Raw genomic sequence first — 25,904 nt, forward strand, 5'->3', positions numbered from 1 at the left:
CACTGGATAAAATGGACTTCAATCCTGCTTTACACTGGATAAAACGGCAAAATATGGTTTAGCCCCTTCCTTGATCATATCCTGGATCCGCCCCTGTTGCCCTTCCTTGGGGCGCCTATGCCCATACTCTCTATTTGTTAATTTCATGTAGGTTGAATTGGCTAGCAAATTGCAGCAGGTGTTCCTTGGTAAGACGAAATATTCTAAGCCAGTTGAGATCCTCAGCCGAAATATATTAATAGATTGAAGAATTCATGGTCAGTTGGACTGAAGTAGCGTTGTTGCTGAAATGGGCTCCAACTGCCGTGAAGCCGAGATGATTTTATTATCCTTTGTTTGAACTTTTTTCACTTTGTTTACTAAAAGTGTGGGAAAACTTCCAGCAGAGACGTGCTCAGCTCATCTGTATAATTGTCAATATTCTTCATTGTCTTGGAGTTACTGACTTCTTTTTCTTTTCTTTTCTTCTTTTTTCTAGTGGGTAACTTTTCATTTGCAGTAACTGCGCTCATCCAGTAATGCCAACCTGTGGAAAAAATTCCATATTGTGGAATTTTTTACCTTATTTTCTTGGAAAGGGATAAAAACCAGCATATATGGGATTTTTCGAGAAGATCGAAATTTATGGCTTATTCATTTAGATATTGTAAGAAGTGACTAACACAGAGAAATTTAATTTTTAATATTATAGTATACTTTTAATTAGTATAACGTGGGGAACTTCATAAGTAAAATGGGACTTTTTGCCTCTCGACATGGGATTTCATAATGTTTCAGGTTGGCATCACTGCGCTCATCTTGTGAGCCGCTCATGTGAAGGTGTAGTGTGAAGGCATTGAATACTCCCGAGCCGATAAAAGATCATGATATCAAAATGGCTGCCATGCTAAAACCAGTACAAGCTGCAGCCTTATCTTGGCGATAAATTGCAAGAAAGAAAAAAAAAAAGGAAAAGAAGATACACAACAATGTTGATTCATCCTATAAATCGATCAAGACTTGAAGAGTTCATTTTATAGTATAACGAATGATATATTTTGCCTCAGTTCGGTGTTACTTTTGGAGTATAACTCATATATAAAAATATGACTGCTACTTACTACGATAACTATATATTGATTAGGGCCTACACACTATTTGCAATCATTTAAATTCACTATATTTCAGAATACTTGTTATTTGTTTCACAACGATTCAACACACTTTTGCATAATAACATGGTGTCCTCTTGCATTATATTTTTAACAAACATAGATAAACAAGTGTGGAAACGGAACTGTTATTATAGTAACCGTACTGTTGTCCTTAACAACGAATCAACAAACATTGATGTCTATTGACTGACAATATAACATCTAGAAAATAAAATTATTCATGTCATGATATTATTTTCTTATTCTATTTCTATCGTATAGAGAGTGCATACGTTAAAGCACATTTACCCTACATATTAAATGAAATAAACAACGTAAATACAGGTTATCGTTGTAACAGAGTCTGTTTCCTGAACTGAGAAAAGATGCAAGAAAATTTTTCAAGTACTTCAGAATGTCTATATCTTCGTTTAACGAACTGTATAATAATACAAAATGTGCATTTCATCAAACACCAAAATGAGAAAAAATATTTAATTGCTATTAAAAGAAATATGTAAATGGTATTTTAACATGAGAAAAGGATTTTTTTTTAAAAAAAAACTGACTTTCGCTCTCTTTTCAGTTTTTAAACCATCCTTTGCATACTGATTCTAAGCCAAAATTCCGAATATCAAAATAATAATTTACAAAGTAAGAGTGTTGTAATATAAATAATAAAAAAAAAAAGCATCGGTGTTTAATGCGTATAAAATGGTGTCAACATGATTTTTGAAGAATTACAAAAGAAAATATCGAAGATAGGGTACTGTCAGAAGAAGACCAAAGTTTTAAAAAAAGTAAATAAATAAGAAATGATTTTGATAGAACTTGATTACGCACATCTAAGCAGGGGCGCCCGAAGAAAAGTTTCTAGGAGGCACCTCCATGGCTGCTATATTACTTCCGGGAATTAGTATATATGGTTTGCTATATTACGTATTCATTTTCTTGAGCCAGGGGGAGCCCAAGCCGTCTGTCTCCTTTCTCCAGACGCCCGTGATGGTAAGAAGTCTGTAATGAAGACACTTGTCATTAACCATCTCACTGCAGTAGAAAAGTCTAAATTGAAAATGTGTATGAAAATAAGAAAAATTTTTGAAAAAGAATTTGCTGTGAAATCATTGATATAGTTTATACTTTGCATGTATTTGGTAAAAATAAAGGGCAGGTTTTCTGATTTTAGTAACATTTACTTTATTGTTCTACCCAAGCTGTTTTCGTCGTTGTTTCCTCGAAATAATTTTACTTGTTAAAATAGCCTATTTGGACAATTTTATTATTTTTCTCGACTACGAAATGAACTTGCTATTGCTTGTTCCGATGAAGACTCCATAAGAAAGTGTCATAGACACTTTAATACACTGGTGTACAAAACTTTAGGTCGAAAGTAAGTTTCGTGTATTATGATACAAAGAGAAACATGCAATTAGAAGAACAAAAATTGCACTTTTATACAGAGATAATAACTTACACTGAAAGCAGTGCGATTTATGATGCCCTCCTGACATTACAGAAGCAGCGAAATGATCTTTAGAAGGATGTGCGAATACTATGGAGCGAAAGTTGTTAAAATGTCATCCTTTTTTCCCCCCCTGGTATTGCGGACATAATGTTCATCAAATACACATAATATGATGGTGTTCGTTTTGCAACAAAACGTGTTGAATTTGAAGTGCATTTTTGGGGTATTTTGCTAATTTTAAGATTTTAGACCAGTTTTATGTAATATTTTCTAAGTTTCGTCATTTTTGGTATATTTCGGCAATTATTATTATTATTTTGTCATTCTTTTGATTTTGGCGATATGCTCCAGACTTTATACCAAAGTAAAGATATTTTTCTCATAACAATTTAGAAGCAAAAGAAAGAGGATCTGAACTACAGTCTTTGTTTATATGTTGTGAGGACAACGGTAGTGTACTGCAACCATATGTAAGGTTAATGGGAAAAACACGGAGTTTTCATTTTAATTATATATTTTGTAAAATTGATTTGTATTTGTATATTACTTTAAAATCACTTTTGACTTTAAATTTGTTACTTTATCGAGTGTCTGTATCTTGGCGGAAGAGGCAGCGTGTCTAGAAAATCCCCTCTCCTCGAATGTATCCCTGATTTTCACTTTCCGATTTTCTAAATACATTTTTTTAATTCTAAACAATAATTACGCGATTAACGTAGAGGTATTATTCCTTTATCTTTGCAGTAACGCGTTGGACATGCAAACACAACATGCTACACAGTAGGCTGAGATGCGGGAAATTCGTGCATTTTACGCTATAATTTGCTGTATGTGTCTTACTCATTAAATCATAAAAATTTCTATTTTATTTTATTATTTTCATTTGAAATCAAACTTACATATTTAAACTGAAGAAGCTACCTTATTTTCTTCTGGTGTCGCAGACGTGATACCTATCATTTGGTGCTTTTGTTGTAGGCCTGTAATCAGAGGAGGACTAGGGGGCCTTGCTCCCCTAAACTTTTCGTAACCCCTCTAGACCTCAATACAAAATGCTATGATTAATACAGAAACACAATTTAGATATTTGTAGGAGTAGTTTTAATGACTTTGCCCACTTAACATATTAATGCCCCCCCCCCCCAACTTCTGTGGCTGGTTTCGGGCTTGGTTTGTTGTATTCTTTTAAAGTTATCGTCCTTTTCACAATTTTTAGGCCATTTTTCAGAATTTTTAAGTCATGAACTTTTTACGCCCCCTAGTGATCACCATGGATAGAGATACATGCTCCCGTGCAGCTTACAAAGTTGGTAATGAGTTGTATGGAACTTCATTACTGCAGCAGCGTTGTCGGCAACTGCTGCATGATCCTTAGTGTGTCTGGACGTGCTCAAGATGTCTCGTCATAGGATAGCAATTGTGCTCAGTGGGAATCAAGTGGAAGGGACGGGCAGGATAGTCCATTTACCCAATATTTTCTCATTCCAAGAGCTCCGAAACCTGGAGTTTTCGATGCTGGGTTCTTCTTTATTGTCGAGAAAGAAAGAAGGTGGGGGCAAATACACCTCTGGAGAGGCACACATGGATAAACAATACAGTGTCATAATAACGTTGACCGTGAGTTTACCGCGTTCAAAAATTGGGGGTTGGTATACCATTCAACAATATGTCTCCGCACATAAGAATACAGGACACCAAAATGATTATATTCGACGATGTTCTTGGGTTCATTGCATGTTCCCATCTCTCATCTTGCGATATGTTCAGAGTCTCTACTTAGACTGAAATCTGCTGTCATAAGAGAAGAGAATGCAACCAGATTTCTCCTCCCTCCAATTTTGATGTTTCTGGCACCACTGCTAAGGGTGGCGACAATGAGCGAGTGTCCACTCGCGTTTCGAAGGTTAATATTTATCTAACCGTAAATTTCCTGCAAATTTGGAGTAATTCTGAGGATGTTTAGCCTTATATTGACGTTTTATATTGTATTCTTTGGAGACTGGTACTGTTTCATTGCAAAATTACACACATTACCTTATTCCTATTACTTGACTTCAAATTAAAATAATGCTAATAAGTACCATTACAAGCACGGGTTCTGAATAATGAGAATACACTGGCTTTATCTACTTTCAGTTAAACACCCTAGTTACCTCCATGGATCCTTGGTGCGTAGAATATCTTCGGAAATATTCGAATCTTCCGAACAAGTGATCACGCAGCAGAGCTTTTCTAGAACATGCTCTACTTCTGCTACTCGCTACAAAATGGTGATGTATACTTTGACTAACCATGCATAAGTGAAATTTTACGTAATTTCGCCGCTCCCTACAAGATGACGCTGGTACTACAGTATGTTGGTATTATGAGCTAGTCAGATTTAAGCCATTGTGACTTAGAAGAGAAGTTAGTGTTGCCCTTAGGCTAAACATTTTGGATACCCCCAGGCCCGTAGCCAACCCCAAAATGTAGGGGTGTGTGTGTGTAGAAGTTAGGAGGTCCGCATTATAGTTCACTTGTAAGCTTACCGTGAAAATTTTAGTGGTGCAGTAAAAATTTAAGGGAGCACTGACCCCTAGACCCTCGTGGATAGGGTTTGGATATCCCTGCTGTAAACATGTACCTAGACATTTAGGTGATATAAAAAAAATACCTGAAAGCGTACATGCCATTGAAACAATTAAAATCATGACCAGAATGCTTTAAATCTAGATTTCAACTACAAGCAAGATTTCTGTTTATTTCATTCAGGTCAAAGTGAAATTGATGGGCATAGCAAGGATGTTTTCGTATAGAGCAGGCGTGAAGCGAAGGTTGGTGCATGCATAGAGTAAGACAATTGAGACAAACACGCACCAACCTGTGCTATGTGCTCATTACAAGCAAAATTTCTACTTATTTCATTTAGGGCAGAGTTTGCTGCTGGGTTGTGTCCATAGAGAGGCAGAAGCAATGCGATATACATACGCGTGAAGTTAAGACAATTGCGATAAACAGGTACCCCCTGTGATAGGTGGCCGTACCAAGTAAGATTTCTGTTTATTCCGATGAAAGCAGAGTGAAGCTGGTATGTTGGCGCAGGGATTTGTCCGTAGAGAACTGGCGCAAAGCGAAGGTTGGTACATTCATAAAGTAAGATAATTGAGATAAACCAGCACCAACTTGTACTACGTAGTCTACAAACAATATTTTGTATCTATTCCGTTCGGGACAGGGCATAGCTTGTGATCTCCTAGTTTCGGTAAGGGCCGCGTGTGCAATTGGTGGGCAGGTGCCAAGAATCTAGAACAAATTAGAAGATAATGAGTGAAGGGAATGTACTCTTTGAACAATTGATTTTTGTTTCATTGTCACATCAATTTGGCCCCGCATTCTTAATCGGTACCCAAGGTTTGTACAGGCGTCGTATCTATAACTACACTGAGAAAAATCCATTATCCGGACAGCGGTATATTGTACAAATACAAGGATTCGTTATGTTTACTAAGGAAATCTGTACGGAGCGTACTTTATCCATATACTACATAGGTACTGCCTTTTACCCGCTTAGATATTACATCATGTCGCTGGAGGATGTCTGACATCTAACAATCTTCCGTATTTTACATACGTATACGTATGTTAAATACTTCAGCTATATGTTAAATACGTCCATCTGTGTGTGAGATCCAGGCCGCCTATAGACACCTCTTTCTTTCGCCATGGCTGACGTCATTGAACTACCGTCTTTTGCTTGCGAAACGAGGTTGTTTACAAACGGAAAAGAAGAGAGGAAGGAAACAAGTGCTTGGGTAAGTACACTAGTTAACTATTACTTTAGTTAAATATTCCATTAATTATATATTCTTTTAGTGTAACTTGCTTTAATATAGTACTAAGTAAGTAATGTAGTTTATGAATACAATTCTTACTATTGTAAAACTCGTTAATGATTGAGGACAATGGAATGGGTGAATCTGAATTTTGAGAAATCTTTGAATATTAATGTTTTGAAACATTTTACATTTCAAGGTAGCAAAATGAATGTTATGTGTTTATTCATTCCGTTTTATATGTGACGATTTATTACTTGGAGCAGTTTTACTACAGGGCTGCTTAACATAATTGCATAACTAAAGGAAGAAAACGGCCTGGGACCTATATGTTAGGTACCACTCCGGCATTTGCCTGCTGTGAATGAGGAAAAGCCAAGGAAACCTCATTCAGGATGGCTGGACTTAAAATCTTTTGATACTTTTTCGACCGAGTTCCCCCACCGGGATCGAACCCGGGACCGTTCGCACCGAAGGCGAGAGCGTTAGCGAATACGCTACGCGGGGCCACTAGTGTAGTTTAGAAAACTCATTTTTACTAGGATATTTGCAAGATTTTTTTTTCTTTTAGTTTAACGCCCCATGATTGTACATCAATGTAAGAGAGAAGGTGACGATGAGATACATGATAATGGTGGAATCAAGAAAATGTAAGGAAACTGGAAAGTCTTAAGAATAACCACAACTACAGTGTTCACCAAAAGCCTATTTGTCGGGAGCAGGAATCGAACCAGGGACCTACCGCGTCAGAGGTAAGCGCTCTCAGAGCTTTCTTTTGTTTAAAGAACTTGTTTACAATGAAATATATATATATATATATATATATATATATATATATATATATATATATAACGAAGATATTGACATATTTTACAGCCTCACTGAAATTTAAAAAAAAAAAGTAGTCAGGGAGAGCTTACTTGTCAGGTTTTTATTTCTTAATTTAATTTATTTTTATTTATTTATTTTTGCTTTGTTATGTTCCCTAGTTAATTAATGTTTGGGTTACTGAAAATTAAAACCTTTTTAGTATTATTGTTATGTCATCACTTTGGAACCAAAACGTTAGATTTTTTTCTTGTGTTTTCATATAGGAAGTTGGTGAGTTTGTGCCTTAGCACTGGTTTGGTTTCTAGAACGTAATTGAAGGTCATGTTGAGTTGAGTCTTGGTGGGTTTGAGTTCGTGAAGTGTCAGGCACTGCTTGTGCCCCTGTCTTGTGTTTGTGATGTTTCCTGGCTTTGGGCTGTGACGTATTTATGTTGAGGAGTACCAACGCAGGCCGCGTGATATACAGGTAGCTACAACACAGCTTCAACAGTTAACGAGTGCCAGGTCTTTGAATTTCAGCTTTCGTTACGGCGTGACTAATGCAGTATAGTGCTAGATTGAAATTCTATGGGTGGTAAAAACGGTATGGTAAGAAATACAACGTAATTGTTATTAGTTTAATTAGTGTTTCTTCATAGTATTGTTTCACTATTTCTAGAAGGAATTAAGTATTAACGAAGTAATGAATAAGCAAAAGCACACATTGATTGACGTTTACTATTTCTCATACTCCATTGAGAATGTTTTGATCCTCAATTGCGCAAACATCCAGTGTGCGTTTATTTTCTTTCTTTTTTGGGGGGTTTACACTGCCTCACAGATGAGCTCCCTCGTGGCTAAGTGGTTAATGAACACGCCTTTGGCGTGGGACACCCGGGTTCGATTCCCGGCCGGGGCCGCGGTGGCTCAGTGGTAGAGCGTTCACCTCTGGTGCTTGGGGTCCCGGATTCGATCCTAGCCCCGCCAAGTGAACCTTGTGGTGGACAAACACCGTGTGCGTGGGTTTTCTCGGGGTTCTCCCATTTCCTCCCACTTACTTCATTCCACCATTTAATTCATTGCTCATCATCAGAGTCTCCCTTAGCCTAACCGGCATAACTGTGGGACGTAAAACTCAAAGGTTTCATTTCATTTTTTCTTAATCTCTTGCACCGACCGACCGATCTCGATCAAATTTCCAACGTAGATGCGGTTCTGGCCTGGGAGTGTTTTTAGCTATTTACTTTGACAGAACTTAGGGGAGGGGGAGGAGGGGGACAGAAAAAATAAATGACTTAATTTACTTTGAAGTGTAAAAGTGCGAGCGTTTTCTTCTCTCTCTCTCTGTCTCTCTCTCTCTCTCTTCACTCCTCCAGTCTCCTCTCACTTTTAGGGCCGCGGTGGCTCAGTGGTAGAGCGTTCACCTCTGGTGCTTGGGATCACGGATTCGATCCTAGCCCCGCCAAGTGAACCTTGTGGTGGACAAACACCGTGTGCGTGGATTTTCTCGGGGTTCTCCCATTTCCTCCCACTTACTTCATTCCACCATTTCATTCATTTCTCATAATCACCGTCTCCTTTAGCCTAACCGGCATAACCGTGGGACGTAAAACTCAAAGATTTCATTTCATTTTTTCCTCTCACTTTGATTTCATGATTTCGCACTCTGATGAAAAGTATTAAATACCGCCAGGAAAAGTACTAATATATAACCTCTCTTTCAGGCGCCCCTCCAACCACGCGCCCGGGACACGTGCTTTGCTTGCTCGCCCATAGCTGCGGCTCTGTGAGCTACATAAGTAACATACAATGCTTACGTAATACTTTGGGTCATAAGTACTATTAAGAAAGGAAGAATTGCATTTTTTTAACTTTGGGAAAGGAGCTACTATGGGATTAAAGATAAGGTAGGAAAGGCAACACATTCCAGTCTATGCTTTCACCCAGCAGACATATTGTTTGGAACCAAAAAAATGTGACTTTTGGAATCTTGTACTTAGGTTCACAGCGGAAGCGACGAAATAACTTGAATCATCCATTGTAGCTCTCCCCGCAACCAGTTTCTAAAATGTTGGCAATAAGTTTGCGAAACGAGAGGTGACGACTCCAATTTTGGGTGAAAAGTCGCTATAAGAAATAATCGAGAAATTCATTGTCTATAAGCATTGTAAAAGTTGTAGATGTAAACTAAACAATGGGTGATATCAATAAAACGGAGAAGTTACTCATTACGCCCAATTTTGAAGTAGTTACTCGCATTGGTATCAATAAAAAGAGAACTGAGCACTAGTCGTCTCGGCTGACCTCGGAGAAGCCCCGCCCTTTTGAAGTAACCACACCTCTGTTCTCGAGCCGAGTAACTACTACGCGTTTGATATCAATAAAAATCAAAGACTCCTCTGTGATGCTAGTAACTTCTTCAAATTTGTGGAGCAAGCTAAATAGGTGACTCCGTGAGAAATATGGCAGAGTATATGATTGTTTTACTACGTAGAAAAACTTATAAACTGCATAGAAATGTTGGAAATGGAGATTACAAAAAGCATTATAAGTTTATGAAAGAAAATGTAGTGATTAGCACAACATTTTTTTTAAGGAGAATCAACCGAAATTCGGGGTGGTGGACTACGTAATGATGAAAAGATGCGGGTTTTCTTCAAGGGCGCCGATCCTGTGGGGGCCCGGGCCCCCCTATTGTATTTATGAATATACAATATTTGGCATAATTAGAGTGCAATTTGTCTTAAAATCCTGATATATATATACCTTCTGCATCTGAATGCCCTCCCCCGCCCCATTTACAGAGAAATCGGTGTTCTTGCACTGAGAAAAATCCGTTATCCGGACAGCGGTATGTTGTACAAATATATGGAATCCTTACGTTTAGTACGGAAATCTGTATGGAGCATACGTTATCCATATACTACATAACTACTGCCTTTTTCTCACTTAGATATTACATCATGTCGCTGCAGGATGTCTGACATCGAACAAACTTCCGTATATTACATATGTATACGTATATTATATACGTCAGCTATATATTTCATACATCCATCTGTATGTGAGATTCTGACCACCCATGGACAGTTCTTTCTTTCATCATGAGTGACGTCATTGAACAAAGAACAACTGTCGTTTTCTTGCGAGTCGGTTTATGCATATCGTGTCACGGTGTGGAGGTTGTAACACCCCTCATTTTATATCTTCTACCTTATACTTTTAATACTTTACTACGTAACACGATCTTATTAATTTATTATACGCTTCATATATTTACTAACTATCCAACGATATTTGTTGCCTCGGGCATTAAATTGGTGAAGAAGAACAAGAAGAAGAAGAAGAGTCATTTACTGAACGAGATTTGTTTACAGGTAAAAAGAACAAAGGAAGGAAACAAGAGCCTGAGTAAGTACAATAGTTAAGTATAACATTACTTAAATATTACTTTAATTACCGATTACTTTAGTATAACTCGCTTTAAGCTTAATAAATTACTAACATGTTAACGTGACTTCTGGTTGCAAATCTTCCTATTGTAACCCGTTAGTTAAGAAGAAAGGAATGGGCGAATCTGAATTTTGAGAATTCTTTGAACATTGGCGCGTATAAACTTTTTCTACATTTCAAGGTGCACAAAGTAAATGTTGTGTTTATTTATTTCTTTTTAGACGGTCCCTTCCTCGGAGGAGATTTACTATAACATAACACAGTAAATCTCATAACTTCATAACATGTTTGCTTAGAAACCGCTTTCAGCGCGAATAGCGACTTCGTGTAGTCTAAAAGACTGTTAGCCATTTTTGCTAGAATATTTTCACAAAAGCTTTTTTTTAACGTCCTGCGATTATCCACCAAGGTGATGATGAGATAGGTGATATTGGTTGCAAAAAGAAAGTGGGATGGAACGGGAGAATCTTAAAGAGTAATCACGCACACAGTGTTTGCCCACCATAAGCTCACTTGACAGTAGCTGGAATCGACCCATGGACCCAACGCGTCAGAGGTGAGAATTCTACCGAGTCCAAGATTTGTTTCGTGAAACACTGTGAAGAGAGGGAATCAATTTGTGAAAACAGGCGAGTAGCACAGAGAGTTAAAGCACCAAATGTGATGGGGCGGAAATTATTATCAGTCAACTTTACTTAGTTTTACTATGCATGCAAATTTGCTAGCTTATCTGACCTACTTTTAAGCGCGTAACATTCCAGTTTTGGACGTTTCAAATCTGAAAATATTATGTTGATAGGTTTTCGTCATAAATACTTTCAATATAGAAAATTAATTCACGTGAAATATATTTACGACGTTAGAAGGTCCGTGGCATTATTCACAACTCATGGTTTATAAAAGGTATAAATAATACAATGTATATATGTACTGTATGCTGTACACTTATAACATGAATAAAGGTTTGCAATTTTATTAATAGAGGCCATGATGGGTTAGTGGTAGGGCGTTTACCTCTGGTGCATGGGGTCTTTGGTTCGATCCCAACTCGCGCCAAGTGAGCTTTGTGGTGGACAAATGTGTTCATGTTTTTTCTCGGGGTTCTCCCGTTTCCTCCCACTTTCTTCATTCCACCATTTCACTCATCTCTCATCATCACTGTCTCCTTTAGCCTAGCCAGCATAACCGTGGGATGTAAAACTTAGAGATTTCATTTAATTTCATTTTTGGAGTAGTGACTTCGACTTTATTCAGCGGGGAGGAGGGATCAGTGGTAGAGTGTTCACCTCCGGTGCTTGGGGACCCTGGTTCGATCTCAGCTCGCGCCGTGTGGACTTTGTGGTGGACAAACACCGTGCTCTTGGGTTTTCTCGTTGTTCTCCCGTTTCCTCCCACTTTCTTCATTTCACCATTTCACTCATTTCTCATTATTACCGTCTCCTTTAGCCTAACCGGCATATCCGTGGGGCGTTAAACTTAAAGATTTCATTTTATTCAGCGGAAAGTCAAAGTTTGGTTTGGAAAAAATCATCGAAATTTATTTTTTTTCTTCGGAAAATTCGATTACGTCATTTTAGCGTTTTAGTTCTTCTAATGTCCTTTTAACACGCAACCACCGAGCTATGTCACTGCTTGTGAAGTATTGCTTAAATTGGAGCTTTTGTACGGGGCAACTGTAGTTGCTTCCTCTAAAACAGTCGCCGCCACCGTTAGCTTTGGAACAACTGTCTCGAACAACTCTTAGTACCCGGCACTCGTTAAGAAGCATTGTGTTAAATGGAAGGATTCGTACGGGGACACGGCAGTTGACGCCATCGTACCAATGTATCTTTTTTTCTTTAAAAAAATCTTAGTTGGAGTACTGATCACAGGCGAAAAAAGCGGAATTGTTTATCACTTTATTTTACGTCACATACTGGTGTTCTCCGATGTCTCAAAACAACTATAGACTATTCCTATATTCCATGTATATTACAATGCAGTATCATCCCTGTGATGAACGCATAAGATACCAGGCTTACATTGTTGCCTTCTTCTTTATATTTATACCATCTTCCAAATTACGTTTATAATATTGATCCTTCTGTAACGTACAACGTGCCCATGGAAGCTAACTAGTCATCTATTAGGTTTTGTTTTATGCACATGAAGTATACATATTAATCATCCGATTTGCAGCCACCGTTAAAGCATTTCTGGATGTATGTTATTACTATTATTGAGTTGAGTTGATTTTGAGTTTAGCGTCCCTTTTAGCAGCGAGACTATATGAGACGGGACCTACTGATTATCGTGGAATCCGAACCACATGAGCTCCCGGCAGGAATCGAATCCGGGTTTCTCACGCCAAAGGCGCGTACGCTAACCGCTTAACCACGAAGGAACTCATTATTATTATTATTATTATTATTATTATTATTATTATTATTATTATTATTATTATTATTATTCAACCACTAAAGAAAGAAGTAAAAGAGGAAAATATGTTGTTGACCAAACCAAACATACATCGATGGGATTCCTCGTGGCCAAGTAGTTAGAACTTCGCTGCCTATGCAGAGGACCAGGTTTGATTCTCGATGGTAGGTACTGTGGTTTGAAAAATGAAATGAAATGAATTGAAATGAAATCTTTCAGTTTAACGTCCCGTACTTATGTCCGCTAAGGTAAGGGAGACGATGAACAAAGCAAGTGAATGATGGAAGAATTGATGGAATGAGAATGTTGGAGGAAAAGGAGTACCCCGAGAAAACCCACGCACACGATGTTGCCCACCACAAACTTACTTGGTCGAGGATCGAACAAGGGACCTCTCGCCACAGAGACAAGCGATCTACCACTAAGCCACCGTGCTCTCTAATGTGGTTTGAATTAAAGCTACGGATCTACGTCTAATGTAGTCTCGGTGTTGTATCTTTCCATGTATATCTTGTGTACTGACAACCCAGTCCCACTACAGAAAAAATACGTGGGTATTGAAAGGTTTAAAAAAAAACAACAGAAAAAACAAATAATATATCAGTGTCTGCTATCAGTTGCTTGACGTAAAAAGCATTTTTTTTATTTCCATTGTCCAATAGTAAAATTGCCCGTAGGGGTTACTAACTGGTGGATCTTTTTCATTGGTAGCATTAGCGGGCGGGTTGTCATTATGTTTGTATTACCCAGAATTCAGTAGCATAGAAGTGACTTAGCTTCGTCTTGGCTTGACATTTGATGTGCAAAATTAGTATAAGAAGGAGAGTGGAAGCGTTTTTGATCGTGGTCACTCACCTAGGATTTCAAGTAAGTTGGTTTTCCTGCACTAGAAGATCTACTATTTTACATTTCAATTAGTTTTGTTTTACTTTCACCTCAGTGCTGCGAGATTCCGTAAGCTCGTTTGTTTTTTTATTTACGTAAATGTATGAAGGTATGTTTGTAGAAGTAGCAGTTTGTGTAGACTATGTTAATCTTTCATTTAAAAAAAAAAAAAGTTTAATGGGTAATAGTATACATGAGAACCCCCTTATCTGCGTTTCTTCTGTGTTCTATTACCACTTCTACATGAAATATCATAAATTTTCTTCGTAGTGCAATAGTGAGAAGTGTCCATGTGCGCAAGACATACGATATGCGTTAAACGCCCCCTCCCCCCCACACACATAGTCATAGATAAAGTATAAGGGCACTACACATGCAGATATAAAGTACAGGTACGTTCATTTTTATTTTCGTATCAGTCGATAAGTAAATAAAAGTCGCTTTGTTACCCCCTTTGTGAGTTCGTACATAATGAATAATCCCTAAAAGTATGAGCGTCCTGCTCCTTCGGGAACTGATGCAGCTTCATGTATACTATATCCGTTTAATGTCCCACGATTATGCACTGGGGCTGAGGGAGACTGATTATGAAATGAATGATTATGATGGAATAACGAAAGTGGGAGGAAACGAGAGAACTCTGAGGAAAAAAGGGGCATGGTGTTTGTTCATCACAAAGCACTTGGGAATAGTGTATTTATTCCGTTAAGCCCCAACAGCTTTTCAACTTTGACAGTAATTACGGGGAAGGTTCTAGAATGCTGGTCCGCACATATAAGTAACGAGAGTTGGTACCCAGGATGGTTACTTTCTTTATCAAAGCTCAATATTCGAATTCACATAGTAATGCCAAGTGAGCGATAGCGAGTCAAGATTAGTTAGTAGTAGCCAGGGTGATTATTTTATTACGATTCAGTGGTTCTATTAAAAATGAAAAAAAAAAAAACTGGCATAATTACGTATAAATATATTTTGGTTAGGTTTGCTTAATTTTCGTTCACTGGTAAGAGTGCACTTTGAGCAGAACAAGTGATTTTGGGTATCTTTTAGTTTCTACCCCAATCCTGCAAATATAAGATCTCCAGTGTTACTAAGCAAAATATAACTAAGCGAGTGACAGCAAGCGAACGGGGTTACACACCCCGCAGGGCTTTGTTTAGTATTGGTTCCAATGTATGTTCTGTTTAAAGTGCATTTTTGCCCGTTCACTTACATAGTAGGTCTGGACCGACGGAGTTTATGGAACTTAACCTTGGAACAAGGATTGAACAGGGAGGAATCCCTGACGTCAGAAGTGACCACTCTACCACTGAGTCACCGTGGTCCGAGCTCTCATTTCATAACTTCTTGGATTAAGTCATTTGAAATCTTGGAGCATTTTGAAATTACTCAAAGGTGTATATAGGTTGCATAAAATATTTTTTCTTTACGTAAGTAATCGAAAAAAATGTCCTATGTTAGAGGAACGTATCTTCACATAGAGTAGTATAACACGGTCATGTCCGTAGCTAAGATGTAGGCCAGGGGGGAGGGCTTGAGAACCCTTTTCGACCATCTTCAGGCCTTCTTGAAACTTTTAGCTTATTGGTATGTATATATGAAAGTAAAGTGAGCTCAAATTAGCTTCCACAAAAATTAACTCATTCCCTTGCCTTAGTAGTTTGAAATACTAGAAATTAGTAATATAATTTTGAATAGTTAGTGATGTGCGATGGTTCTAGCTTATGACGAACTGGTTCCTTGAAATCTCTGGTTAGTTCATATTTGGTCTAGAAAACGTAATTTTCAAAATTAAAACATGTTTTCATCATTTTGGATACAGAAATTTGGAATTTAGGTATACATTCCTCCCTTCCCATCTGCGTTAACTTGATATGGAGAGTTGGCGTGTTTGCGATTTGTATTTGTCTTCGCACTTGATTTGATTATTAAACCATAGTTGAAAGCCATGGGTATGCACGCAAGCCGCCACGAGAGTCTGCAACGGACATTAAAACAAATGCCTGACGTGGGTTCGAATGCCAGGCAGTTTTAATTTCACCTTTCACAGTGAGACTCGTAGGATTGGAGGGGGCGCGGTGGCTCAGTGGTAGAGCGTTCACCTCTGGTGCTTGGGGTCCCGGGTTCGATCCCACCCCCCGCCAAGTGAACCTTGTGGTGGACAAACACCGTGCTCGTGGATTTTCTCGGGGTTCTCCCGTTTCTTCCCACTTTCTTCATTCCACCATTTCACTCATCTCTCATTATCACCGTCTCCTTTAGCCTAACCGGCATAACCGTGGGACGTAAAACTTAAAGATTTCATTTGTAGGATTGGACTGGGTTCATATTCTGTGGCTGGTAAAAACTTAAAACAACTGAATTTTAACTTGGACAGATGCTATAGATGTTATGAGACAGAGCATGTTACATTCAGTTATTATCGATAAGTAATAGTAAAGATATAATGTGGTTACTAACAGCAACGTGAAGACCACATAGTTGCAGTTGGTAATTGTATTTTCGTTGTTTTACGAGTGGTGGTTCACGGTATAACCAGATCTGATCAATCAACTACTTGTATTATTACATTTTATTACGTTACAAGCAGTGGCGGATCTAGCCCGGGGCATCCCCCCAGTTTTTACCTTCTAGAACACACTGGTTACAAGCGGGACGTAAAACTGAAAGATGTTTTACTTTGTTTCCATGTGTTTTCTTTATAGCTATGCCCAACCTGGGCTAATGCGCCTGCCTGCATTCCCTAATGTCACGAAGATAATTGGGTCTAATTCTCTAGTTGGTATAGTTTAAGGGCACTGTCATAAAAATCGTTCCGTGATATTGGTGTGTACAGCTCACCATTTCAGATGAACTGCGTTAAATAGCATACTAATTATATACCCTGTTGGCATTTAGAATAATATTCCTTCTCAATTCTTTACACTAATTTGATTTCTACTTTACATTAAATATATTGTTACATTGTATTTTTAGTAGTCTTCCCCGCTGGTCTAGTGATTTCCGTGTGGCCTTGGGGAACGTGGCCCCTCGTTCAATTCTCGGTGGGAGGGTGGAAACAAATTAAGTTACTTCCACAAACGCGTTTACTTCTATCAATCATCAGTCTCTTTTGGCCTAAAGTCGTAGCTGTGCGACATGAAAAAAGAAAACTAATTTTTAATTCCCTAGTTTGGCTTTTGTGTAGGGCTACTTGCTGGAGTTGAGAACTTCAACGGAACAGTAAGTTATAGAATTTATAACTAGTTTAATCAGTCGAAAATTATTCCGGTTCCTTGAGATTCATTCGGTTATTTTTTCTTCATAGTTTTGTTTCACAATTTCTAGAAGGAATTAGGTATTAACAAAGCAACTAATATGCAAAAACTCGCTATGCTAAGCGTTGATTCACTTGAATTATTTCTCCTATTCCGTTTAATGTGTTTTGATCCCCAGTTGCGCACATTCTAGTGTTTTGTTTTTAGACCAGGCCCGCAACTAGAGGGGGGCTAGCGGGCAACTGGCCCCCTAAACTTTTCGTGGCCCCTCCAGACCTCAATACGGAAAACACAATTTAGATATTTGTAAGGTAAGTTTTGATGACTTACCCCCCCCCCCCCATATATTCATGGTCCCTCCAAACATATTTGGCTGGTTTCGGGCCTGCTTGAGACTGTACGTTTACCCTGCTGTATCCAGGTGGGAGGTGCAGTAACTCGAAGGGTTCAAATGAAGCTTCTTACGAGAGTGACTTTTCTAGATATACAATCAAAGCTATTTATATCTGTGATGCAATACGAGGGTTGCACTGAAAGTTTCGGGAAAATGATAGAACACAAGAACATAAAAGTGCAATTTTTTTTTTTTTTTATGAAAGTATTCCCCCTGAGTAGCAGTGCATTTTTATGCAATAAAACCAAATCTTGAAACAGGTATGCCACTCCGAGGTTGGTATCTGTGAAACCTGCAGTTTGTATGCCTCGATGGCTTCTTCTGGAGGTGCAAAAGCGCTTCTCACGCAACATGTTCTTTATTGTTGGGAACAAAAAGAAATCACTGGGAACTAAATCAGGGAAATAAGCCGGATGTCATGACTTCGCTTTCCTGGTCCAGAAAATCACTTGTGGTAGCTGCTGTGTGCGAGCTGGTATAGTTGTGATGCAGAATGATACGGCGGTTGAACTGTTTGCTCACATTCAGTACTTCTGATAGGCATATGGTTGTGTACCATTCTGCATTGACTGTTCTGCGATTCTCCAGTGGGACAGTTGCGATATGCCCTGATTTATCAGAAATTTATGCAATCGTTTGTTTGGAGGCACAGTGTGCTTGAACAAGTTTGATTGGTTTAGGTTCTCGCGGAACACCCACACAGCTTTGTTTCCGGTTCTTACGTATAAATCCAAATTTCATCACCTGCTCCAATGTTAAACACCGAGATGATCCAGACTTGAACCGATTCGTTATAACTTTGCACCACTTCACACGGGCGTCTTTTGTGCGCGACTTAAATTGTGTGGAATCCAACGAGTGCAAAGTTTTTTCACACGTAAATAATAGTGCAATATTATTTGTATTTGGCTCATAACAATGCCTAAGATTTCCTGAATTTCGCGATAAGTCACATGCCGATCAGTGTTCATAATTTCACGAACAGCAGCAACGTTTTTTGGCACAATGACCTGCACAATCCCGATCAGTCAGGCTGAGCTGGCCACACGTGAATTCCTGAAACCACCTGTAAATTGTCTGAGATGGGGTTTCATCAGGAAAAGTAGCAGTTATCTGACGAACACATTGTTGCTGTGTTTACCCTTGCCGAATATCGTAATAAATCATAATACGAAAATGCTCTATCAGGTCAATTTTTGTTCAGGATCACCTCACTTCAAACTAGTACCCTGTAACGGCAAAGATTGAGAGTTATATACGGTTTATCTTTAGAGTGAACAATATTAAATTACTTGGAGAGGGGAAATCTTCCTCATCCCTCTCCGTTCATTCGGATCTTGTGGAAGCTCATGTGATGCGTATTCCACGTTAAAGCTCTAGAACCAAGTCTCAGATAGCCTCGGACCTGAATTGGACGCTAAACTTACTACTAACAACGCTTGTGTAATGACTTGTGGTTTATTAATTGCGAAAGATTGGTAATGTAATGTAATTATAATGTACACTATATGTATTTTGTTAAATCATTTTTATCTTAATGTCCCAGGATTATGCACTTTAGACTAAAGGTGACGGATGATTAATGAAAGTGAGTGATTGTGAAAGTGATCGAAGCAGGGATCACGTGCAACGTCACATGTGCTACCCATTAGGTCATCTGGGAAGGTTGCGTTTTCTCTGTGATGACGCTAGTATAAATCATTCCCTTATATTTCATTTAAGGTTATGTTACGAGCATAGTTTTCTCTTTTTTATGCCACAAAGTAGTAGAAGAATTTTCTGAATTTATTTAGTTTAGCGTCCGTTCTAGCAGCGAGGCTATATGAAATATGGACCTACAGTTTTAACATGAAATCTGAATCACATTTGTTCCCACCAGAAAGCGAACCCCGATCTCACTCGCCAACTTACCTTATATATTTACAGAATTGAGTTTTTAATATTTACGTATTTTAGTTTTAAAAGGCAGATTAAAAATTTTTTTTTGAATATTGAGATAATAGAGTATAAAGTATGTTTTGTAGGAAATCGTTGAAATGAAATCGTAATCAGTGACGCAATGCTAAAAATTTTTTAGTAGGTATACACTCCACCCTGAGTGTGAGATTCATTACGTCCCTGAATGTGAGGGATTACATCATCAAGATGCAACAATCTTGTGTATTTATTTACTTCGCGACTTTGAGATTTTTTTCTTTCAGTTTTTAATTTTGATTATTTTCGTTCCGAAATCTAATTAATTCGTCACCGTGTCCTATTCCCACAACCGATTACAAGTTTTGCTTACTTAAGGTAATGGTTCGCAACCTTCTTGACTAAACTCCAACGACATCACGATATATTTGTTTTTAGGTTAATTTCCGATAAGCCCAGTCTCATCAAACCAAGGTAGGCATACTAAGTAAACTAAACCAAACCAAACTTGAACTAGCCTAACCTATCCGTAATTCATTGTCAGAAACACGGCACGGAGTTAACGGAATAAATGCATATTTTGTATTAATAATATAGACTATATTAGTGTAAGCCTATAAGTTTCTATAAAGTACCGACTATGTAGTACTAAAATCTTAAGTGTTGATGCTTCTGGAGGCGTTAACTGGTAATGTCTCCAAATAGATTTTAACTAAATGCTTCGTGATGTCTAAAGTTTCGGGATACACTGGTTAAAACCACTGACTTAACGAACTATGCCAATTAAGGAAGTTCACATGTGCAGTAGACTCATAAGTATCCGGCTCACGACTATTCGACTTCCGTACTATCCAGCCTAGTTTTCTTGTATCGTAATTGAGGAAGGCAAGGCGTTGCATTGGCAACATTGCCAAGGCATTGGAAGCAGGCGTTTGCTACGATCCTCCTACGTGTCATGTGCAAAATACAAGTTGTGACAGGAAAAGAGTAGCGTTCTGCTCCTTGTTCATTGTTTCGTCAATATGTAACGGACCTCAATACAGTACGCTTCAGTTATACCTGCTTATAACTGTACGGTACTGTATACGTCAATTGTTCTTGGGGTATGCTTCATGTAGACTGTACTCCGGCCTATCCGGCTTTTTTTGTTATCCGGCCTGCCCTTCCGCCACATTAGCCCGGATATTCTTGAGTCTACTGTATTCCGTTTGCAATATGTGTGTAGATGAAGCTGAGGGGAGGCATGCGAGATATGACTATAAAATTTTCTCAGCATAAATCACCACTTAATGTCTTAAATCTTACTAATTAGTAACCTCTCACTAAATAGTAGGTATGTTGGGATGAGGATTAGCTTAGTTACTCTTCGGTCATTGTAGAGAGCGAAGGCAGAAAATTAGCTCGTGGAGTTTGCGCCTACGGCGCAGGAGTGTGCACTTTCCGAAATCTTAATGGATGCGTCAAGTAATTTCATCGCTTCCACTCTCAACCTAATTGCATGGATATGAAATCCACATTTTTGGTTCCGAACAATACCTACGCTAGATAAAGCATAGGTTGGTGTATGTTTCACTTTTCATGTAACTAAGATTCTCTCTTATCTTTATTTGCTATTTGAGTTTCCCTTTTCAACAACTTAATCATATATTCCGATCCTTTCTGATTATAATATTTATAAATCAAATGAAATACACCTATTTGTAAGTCCTATATCAGCTCACGACTTCGAAAACCAGGGAAAACAAATGAACAGCGAATATTGGTGGGTCGGTAAGGGAATATGAATTGCTAATTACATTAAGATTGTATGATCTGTCAGGAAAGTAAATGTACACCTGTTTTTCGAGTCTGGCATTCCTGCTCTCCATCCGTGGAGAGTATGAGAATTAAATCAATCAAATGTTTACTGAGGGGCAAAAAGAAAAGTTTAATCTGAATAAGACATTGCAGAGGGACACAAGCTGTGAATACGAATAGTGCATAATGTAAATAAAGGACGGCACCGAAAGAGAAAGCCAGAAACAGCTGTTAAATTTAGAAAAAAGAGTAAAAATTGTTGAAGTGGGAACATAAAGCACAAATACAACAAATACGCCGAAAACTAAACGTTCACCATGCTATGATGTTGGTGTAGTGGCTAAGGTGCTGGCTTACAAATGCAAAGGTCGCCAGTTCGAATCTTCGGTGGGGACATTTTTAAAAATTTTTGTTTATAATACATGCAGCTCATGAGAGATGGTAAAAGAGATCGTATTTAGTCTTTCGTAGCAATTATTATTGGTAAGGTTTAGTACTGATAATACTTTTTGTCTTTGCGTATTGCTTTTATTCTTTTCTTCATTTCAAAAGAGAAAAATATCCGAACAAATGCCACCAAAATTCCTCATATTTTGAATGTAAACGCTATTTGCAATTAGTAAAGAATAAAAATTGAACGTTCCGATGTAGCTGCAAAAAGTAAAAAGAAAAACATGGAAGTAAACCATACTCATGGTTATTAAAAATACAATTTCTACATGCCTTACACCTCCCGACCACGTTTCTACGTTAGCAAGTAAGAGGTTTGTGTTTAGGTCAGGCTGGTCAATACGTTTTGCAAAGGGGCCCGGTTTAGCTCTGACGCACCACAGGTGCGAGAAGGGAGCAAAACACTTTTTCTCTCTCCCTCTGTGTGTTTGTTTATCTATCTATCTGTATATATATAACGCTATTTGCGAATGCCGTAACCATCCTAATTTTCAGCGGATTGAGATGAAACTTGGCGCAAACATTAATTGTTGAAATATCTTCAGTTCGTTAACCAGAATAATCAGACGAAAATGTTCAAAATGGCGGCCCTTTAAACTCTTAAAAACTTCAAAGGGAACCAAATTTCCCCCATAAATGGGTATTCAGAAAGTCTGAATAACTTTTCCTCTTTTACTGAAATATTTGTGTGCAGAGACTTATTGAAATATTGGACCCAATTCATCGCATAAAGAATGTTCACGCTCTTTCGATACGGTCAGGCTTTTTTTTTTTTTTTGCAGGAGGGGGTTATTTTCGTATCGGAACAAGATGATTGCTAGTGATGATATGAAATTACACATTGAAAGTGAATTAACTTGTGAAACGTGTTATTTGAAAGAATAATATAATAAATGTGCTTTCCTCTAACACAGAGAGAGCGTGAATGGCGAGGAGTGTTATTTGGTTTGCTTTTTAGTAACACATTGCATTGCAAATAAAGGTAGGCAACATTAGTAGTAAGTAAAACAATAATAATAATAATAATAATAATAATAATAATAATAATAATAATAATAATAATAGGTGTTGTTTGTGGCAAGCCAATATCTTCCTCAATTCTTCTTCAAACGTAGAGCTCCTCCGTGGCTAAGCGGTTAGCGTACGCGCCTTTGGCGTGGGAGACCCGGGTTCGATTCCCGGCGGGAGTTCATGTGGTTCGGATTCCACGTTAATCAGTAGGTCCACGTCTCATATAGCCTCGCTGCTGAAAGGGACGCTAAACTAAAATCAACTCAACTCTTCTTCAAACGTAATGATTGTAACGCCATATCTCCCTTACAAACAAAATATTAGCAATTTATATCGAGAGAACGGGAAACTGTTGAGTGATGGGAGCAACGTTGGACAGTATGCACTCATAGTAATCAGAAAAATAAGCGACTTCAACGAAAAATGAACGAAGAGTCATTGCCGTGGGTAGTCATGGAGCCAAGCAGAGCCCTCTTTAGGCAAAATGACGATAACTTATATCGAGAGAACAGGAGGTGATAGTGAGATGGGACCAACGTTGGACACCGTGGACCCATAAGGCGCATCGAAAAAATTAGGGGGGCGGGCGCCAGCCAGCCTTACTTATTTCCACATAATAATATAAAATTATATTGTCGAAATACACACACGAGTTAGCTAGTAATATTTCATATTATTATTATTATTATTATTATTATTATTATTATTATTATTATTATTATTATTATTATTATTATCATCGACAGCGTCTTTTCATTACGTGTGCATGTTTGACATGAAGCCAAAGAGAAGATCCATCATTCGTAGAAAGAATAAGAATAGCCAGTTACTTTAATTGTGAACGACGGCGAAAAATACGAAAAGAGACAACCTTAGCGAAAAGAAACAATACTTTCTCTCAAATGGATAAAAAAATCAAGCCGAGATAGATTCGAACTTCCATGGACGGCGCGAACAGCCAGTTCATTGTCCACTTTTTTTTTAACTGACTCACCGAATGTGTTTTAGTAACTTACTTATTGCTAATTTTACTTGCTTCACTCGTTTAACTTGCTTTTTCTAATAACTTATAACGACAGGGACACGAACACAGAAACATCGAGGACAGTTAAAAATCATAAATATTCTCCCGCCGGGAATCGAACCCGGGACATCATGCACCAAAGGCGCACGTGCTAGCCACTAGACCAGCGGGCAGGGCAATGCTCACTCTCTGTGTTGTTAGGGATTACGACCACTGTATTGCCAGCTATCACTTTTGTGGGTTGTATACTATGATCACATGTTTCTTCTTTGCTGGAAGAGTTAAACCTACATTCTATGTAATACATGAGGTATTTAGACCTACATGCTCTTCATATAATGTAATAAAAGTGTCATGCTGGGAATAAGAAAAAGAACATTCCTTGGACAAAACGGAAACTATTGGCATCTGAAATATTTATCTACGAGGCATGCGCAGTAGTATATTTCAGAATAGTTACTGTTTAGTTCAGTAAACGAAGAAAGGGGTATAAAAAAGCAAATATGTCGAGTCAACGAGATCGACCAGAGTTGACAGAGGCGGAGTAGTAATACAACGACTTCGTTAAATTGATAATTGGTTCTTTATTCTGTAGTAGATCGTATCACAACTTTACGGGAGAGCAGAGAAAGACTTACTAACGCTGTCCTATAGTATGCATTAGTAACACGATCATACAGACACAAATGGATGTAACTGTGAGTACTACAACTTGGATTTAACGAAAGCCGTTTAGATATTCAGTGGTTTGCAGGGTTGTATAAGACACAAAAAGTTAAGACACAATACAATTCTTCATACCTCAGCTTCCAGTAACTAGATACATGCAATTTCAGGATAGATACTGAAACTGCTGTCGGATTTTAATACATGACGTATTGCAGGATACGAAATGCTTTGCATTACTTGTTTGTTTGTAGACAGCTACTAGCTTAGTGTTCTGAAAGGTTGTGTATGAACTAGAGATAGCCAATTACGGAATATTACTTTCCGTACTCCCGAAAGTAAAACCGGATAAATTCCGGAATTCGGAAAATTCCGATTTTGGAATAATTCCGGAATTCGGAAAATTCCGATTTTGGAATAATTCCGGAATTCGGAAAAATCCCGAATTTAGAAATTTCTGATTTCGTTTACATTCCGGAATTCGGAACAATCCGGATTTTTTTCGAAATCCGGAATTTTTCTCAATTCCGGAATTATCTAAATTCCGGATTCTTCCCAAGTTCCGGAATGCTTCTGAATTATGGAGTTTAACTGAATTCCATAATTTTCCGAAATCCGGAAAGTGAAAGTTCCGCTTCCAAAAAATGAATTTATTTTGGTTAATATGAATCATGGTGGAAATAAGTCTTTGACCAGGTAATGGCGACTGCTTTGAAAGAAATAGAGAGTATGAGAATTCAATCTGTCATATTTGTAGTTTCGTGTGGAGAAAATACAAACTTGTGAACCAACGGTTTAAGGAAAACTCAAGTTATTAATGAAAACTTTTCGGACATCATAAAAGAAATACGAAAGACATTTTGAATCGAAGAAATATAACATACAAGTTTGCAAGCGGAGACAAAGAAACCTAACGTAACCAGACTAAAGACGAATCGTTTACCGCGTAGCGATCAAGGTCGAGCTGTTTTCCAGGGCGAGTTTCGAGTTGAGTCGAGTTTGATAATGGCTCGCTCGCTCGTTCAGCTCGTTTTAACTTTTTTAAATAATGGCCTGATTAGACTGGAAAGCGAAAGCCATGAGAAATGTAAGCACTAATATGGAATACTTTTTAGTGCTGCTCACGACAGGGGTGCGTCTCGTCTCGTAATTTTAGTGCATCTCGTGGGGCAATTTTTGTGTATCTCGTCTCGTCTAGATAACGAGAAGACAAGTTTTTTTTATTATTATTACGAGACAGCCTCAAATGTCGTAATCACCAATATAAGTATATACTGTTGTTCTTAAAATCAAGGCTGAGACCTGGACTGTCGAATTTTTGAGCCCAAGCAGAAGACCAACTCGGGTAGCGATATCAACCGGCTCTGCTCGTATCAACTGAGCGAACATCTCGAGTCGGCTCGGTTGGGATGAGCC

General features: G+C 38.2%; 2 protein-coding genes across 7 annotated transcripts in view; both read left to right on the plus strand.

The window, feature by feature from the left end:
• Positions 1-25,904, plus strand: part of LOC145663572 (NPC intracellular cholesterol transporter 2 homolog a-like) — an 84,881-nt gene that overhangs the window by 12,190 nt on the left and 46,787 nt on the right. The window lies entirely within an intron of this gene.
• The window catches only part of LOC145664081 (uncharacterized), a 43,464-nt gene continuing 27,868 nt past the window's right edge, over positions 10,309-25,904 (plus strand). For 2 of the 6 annotated variants that reach the window (XM_081730423.1, XM_081730426.1), the window contains exon 1: positions 10,309-10,630. In XM_081730423.1, coding sequence (XP_081586549.1) covers positions 10,324-10,630 — 307 coding nt within the window. In that variant the 5' untranslated portion in view covers positions 10,309-10,323. Of the gene's footprint in view, positions 10,631-13,813; positions 13,958-14,059; positions 14,085-25,904 lie in introns of those variants that run through there. The other 4 variants (XM_081730428.1, XM_081730424.1, XM_081730427.1 and 1 more) reach the window with 4 other exon arrangements.

The sequence above is a fragment of the Thermobia domestica genome, chromosome 11 (assembly GCF_964235325.1).
Source record: "Thermobia domestica chromosome 11, izTheDome1.hap1.1, whole genome shotgun sequence".
Taxonomy (NCBI): Eukaryota; Metazoa; Arthropoda; class Insecta; order Zygentoma; family Lepismatidae; genus Thermobia; species Thermobia domestica.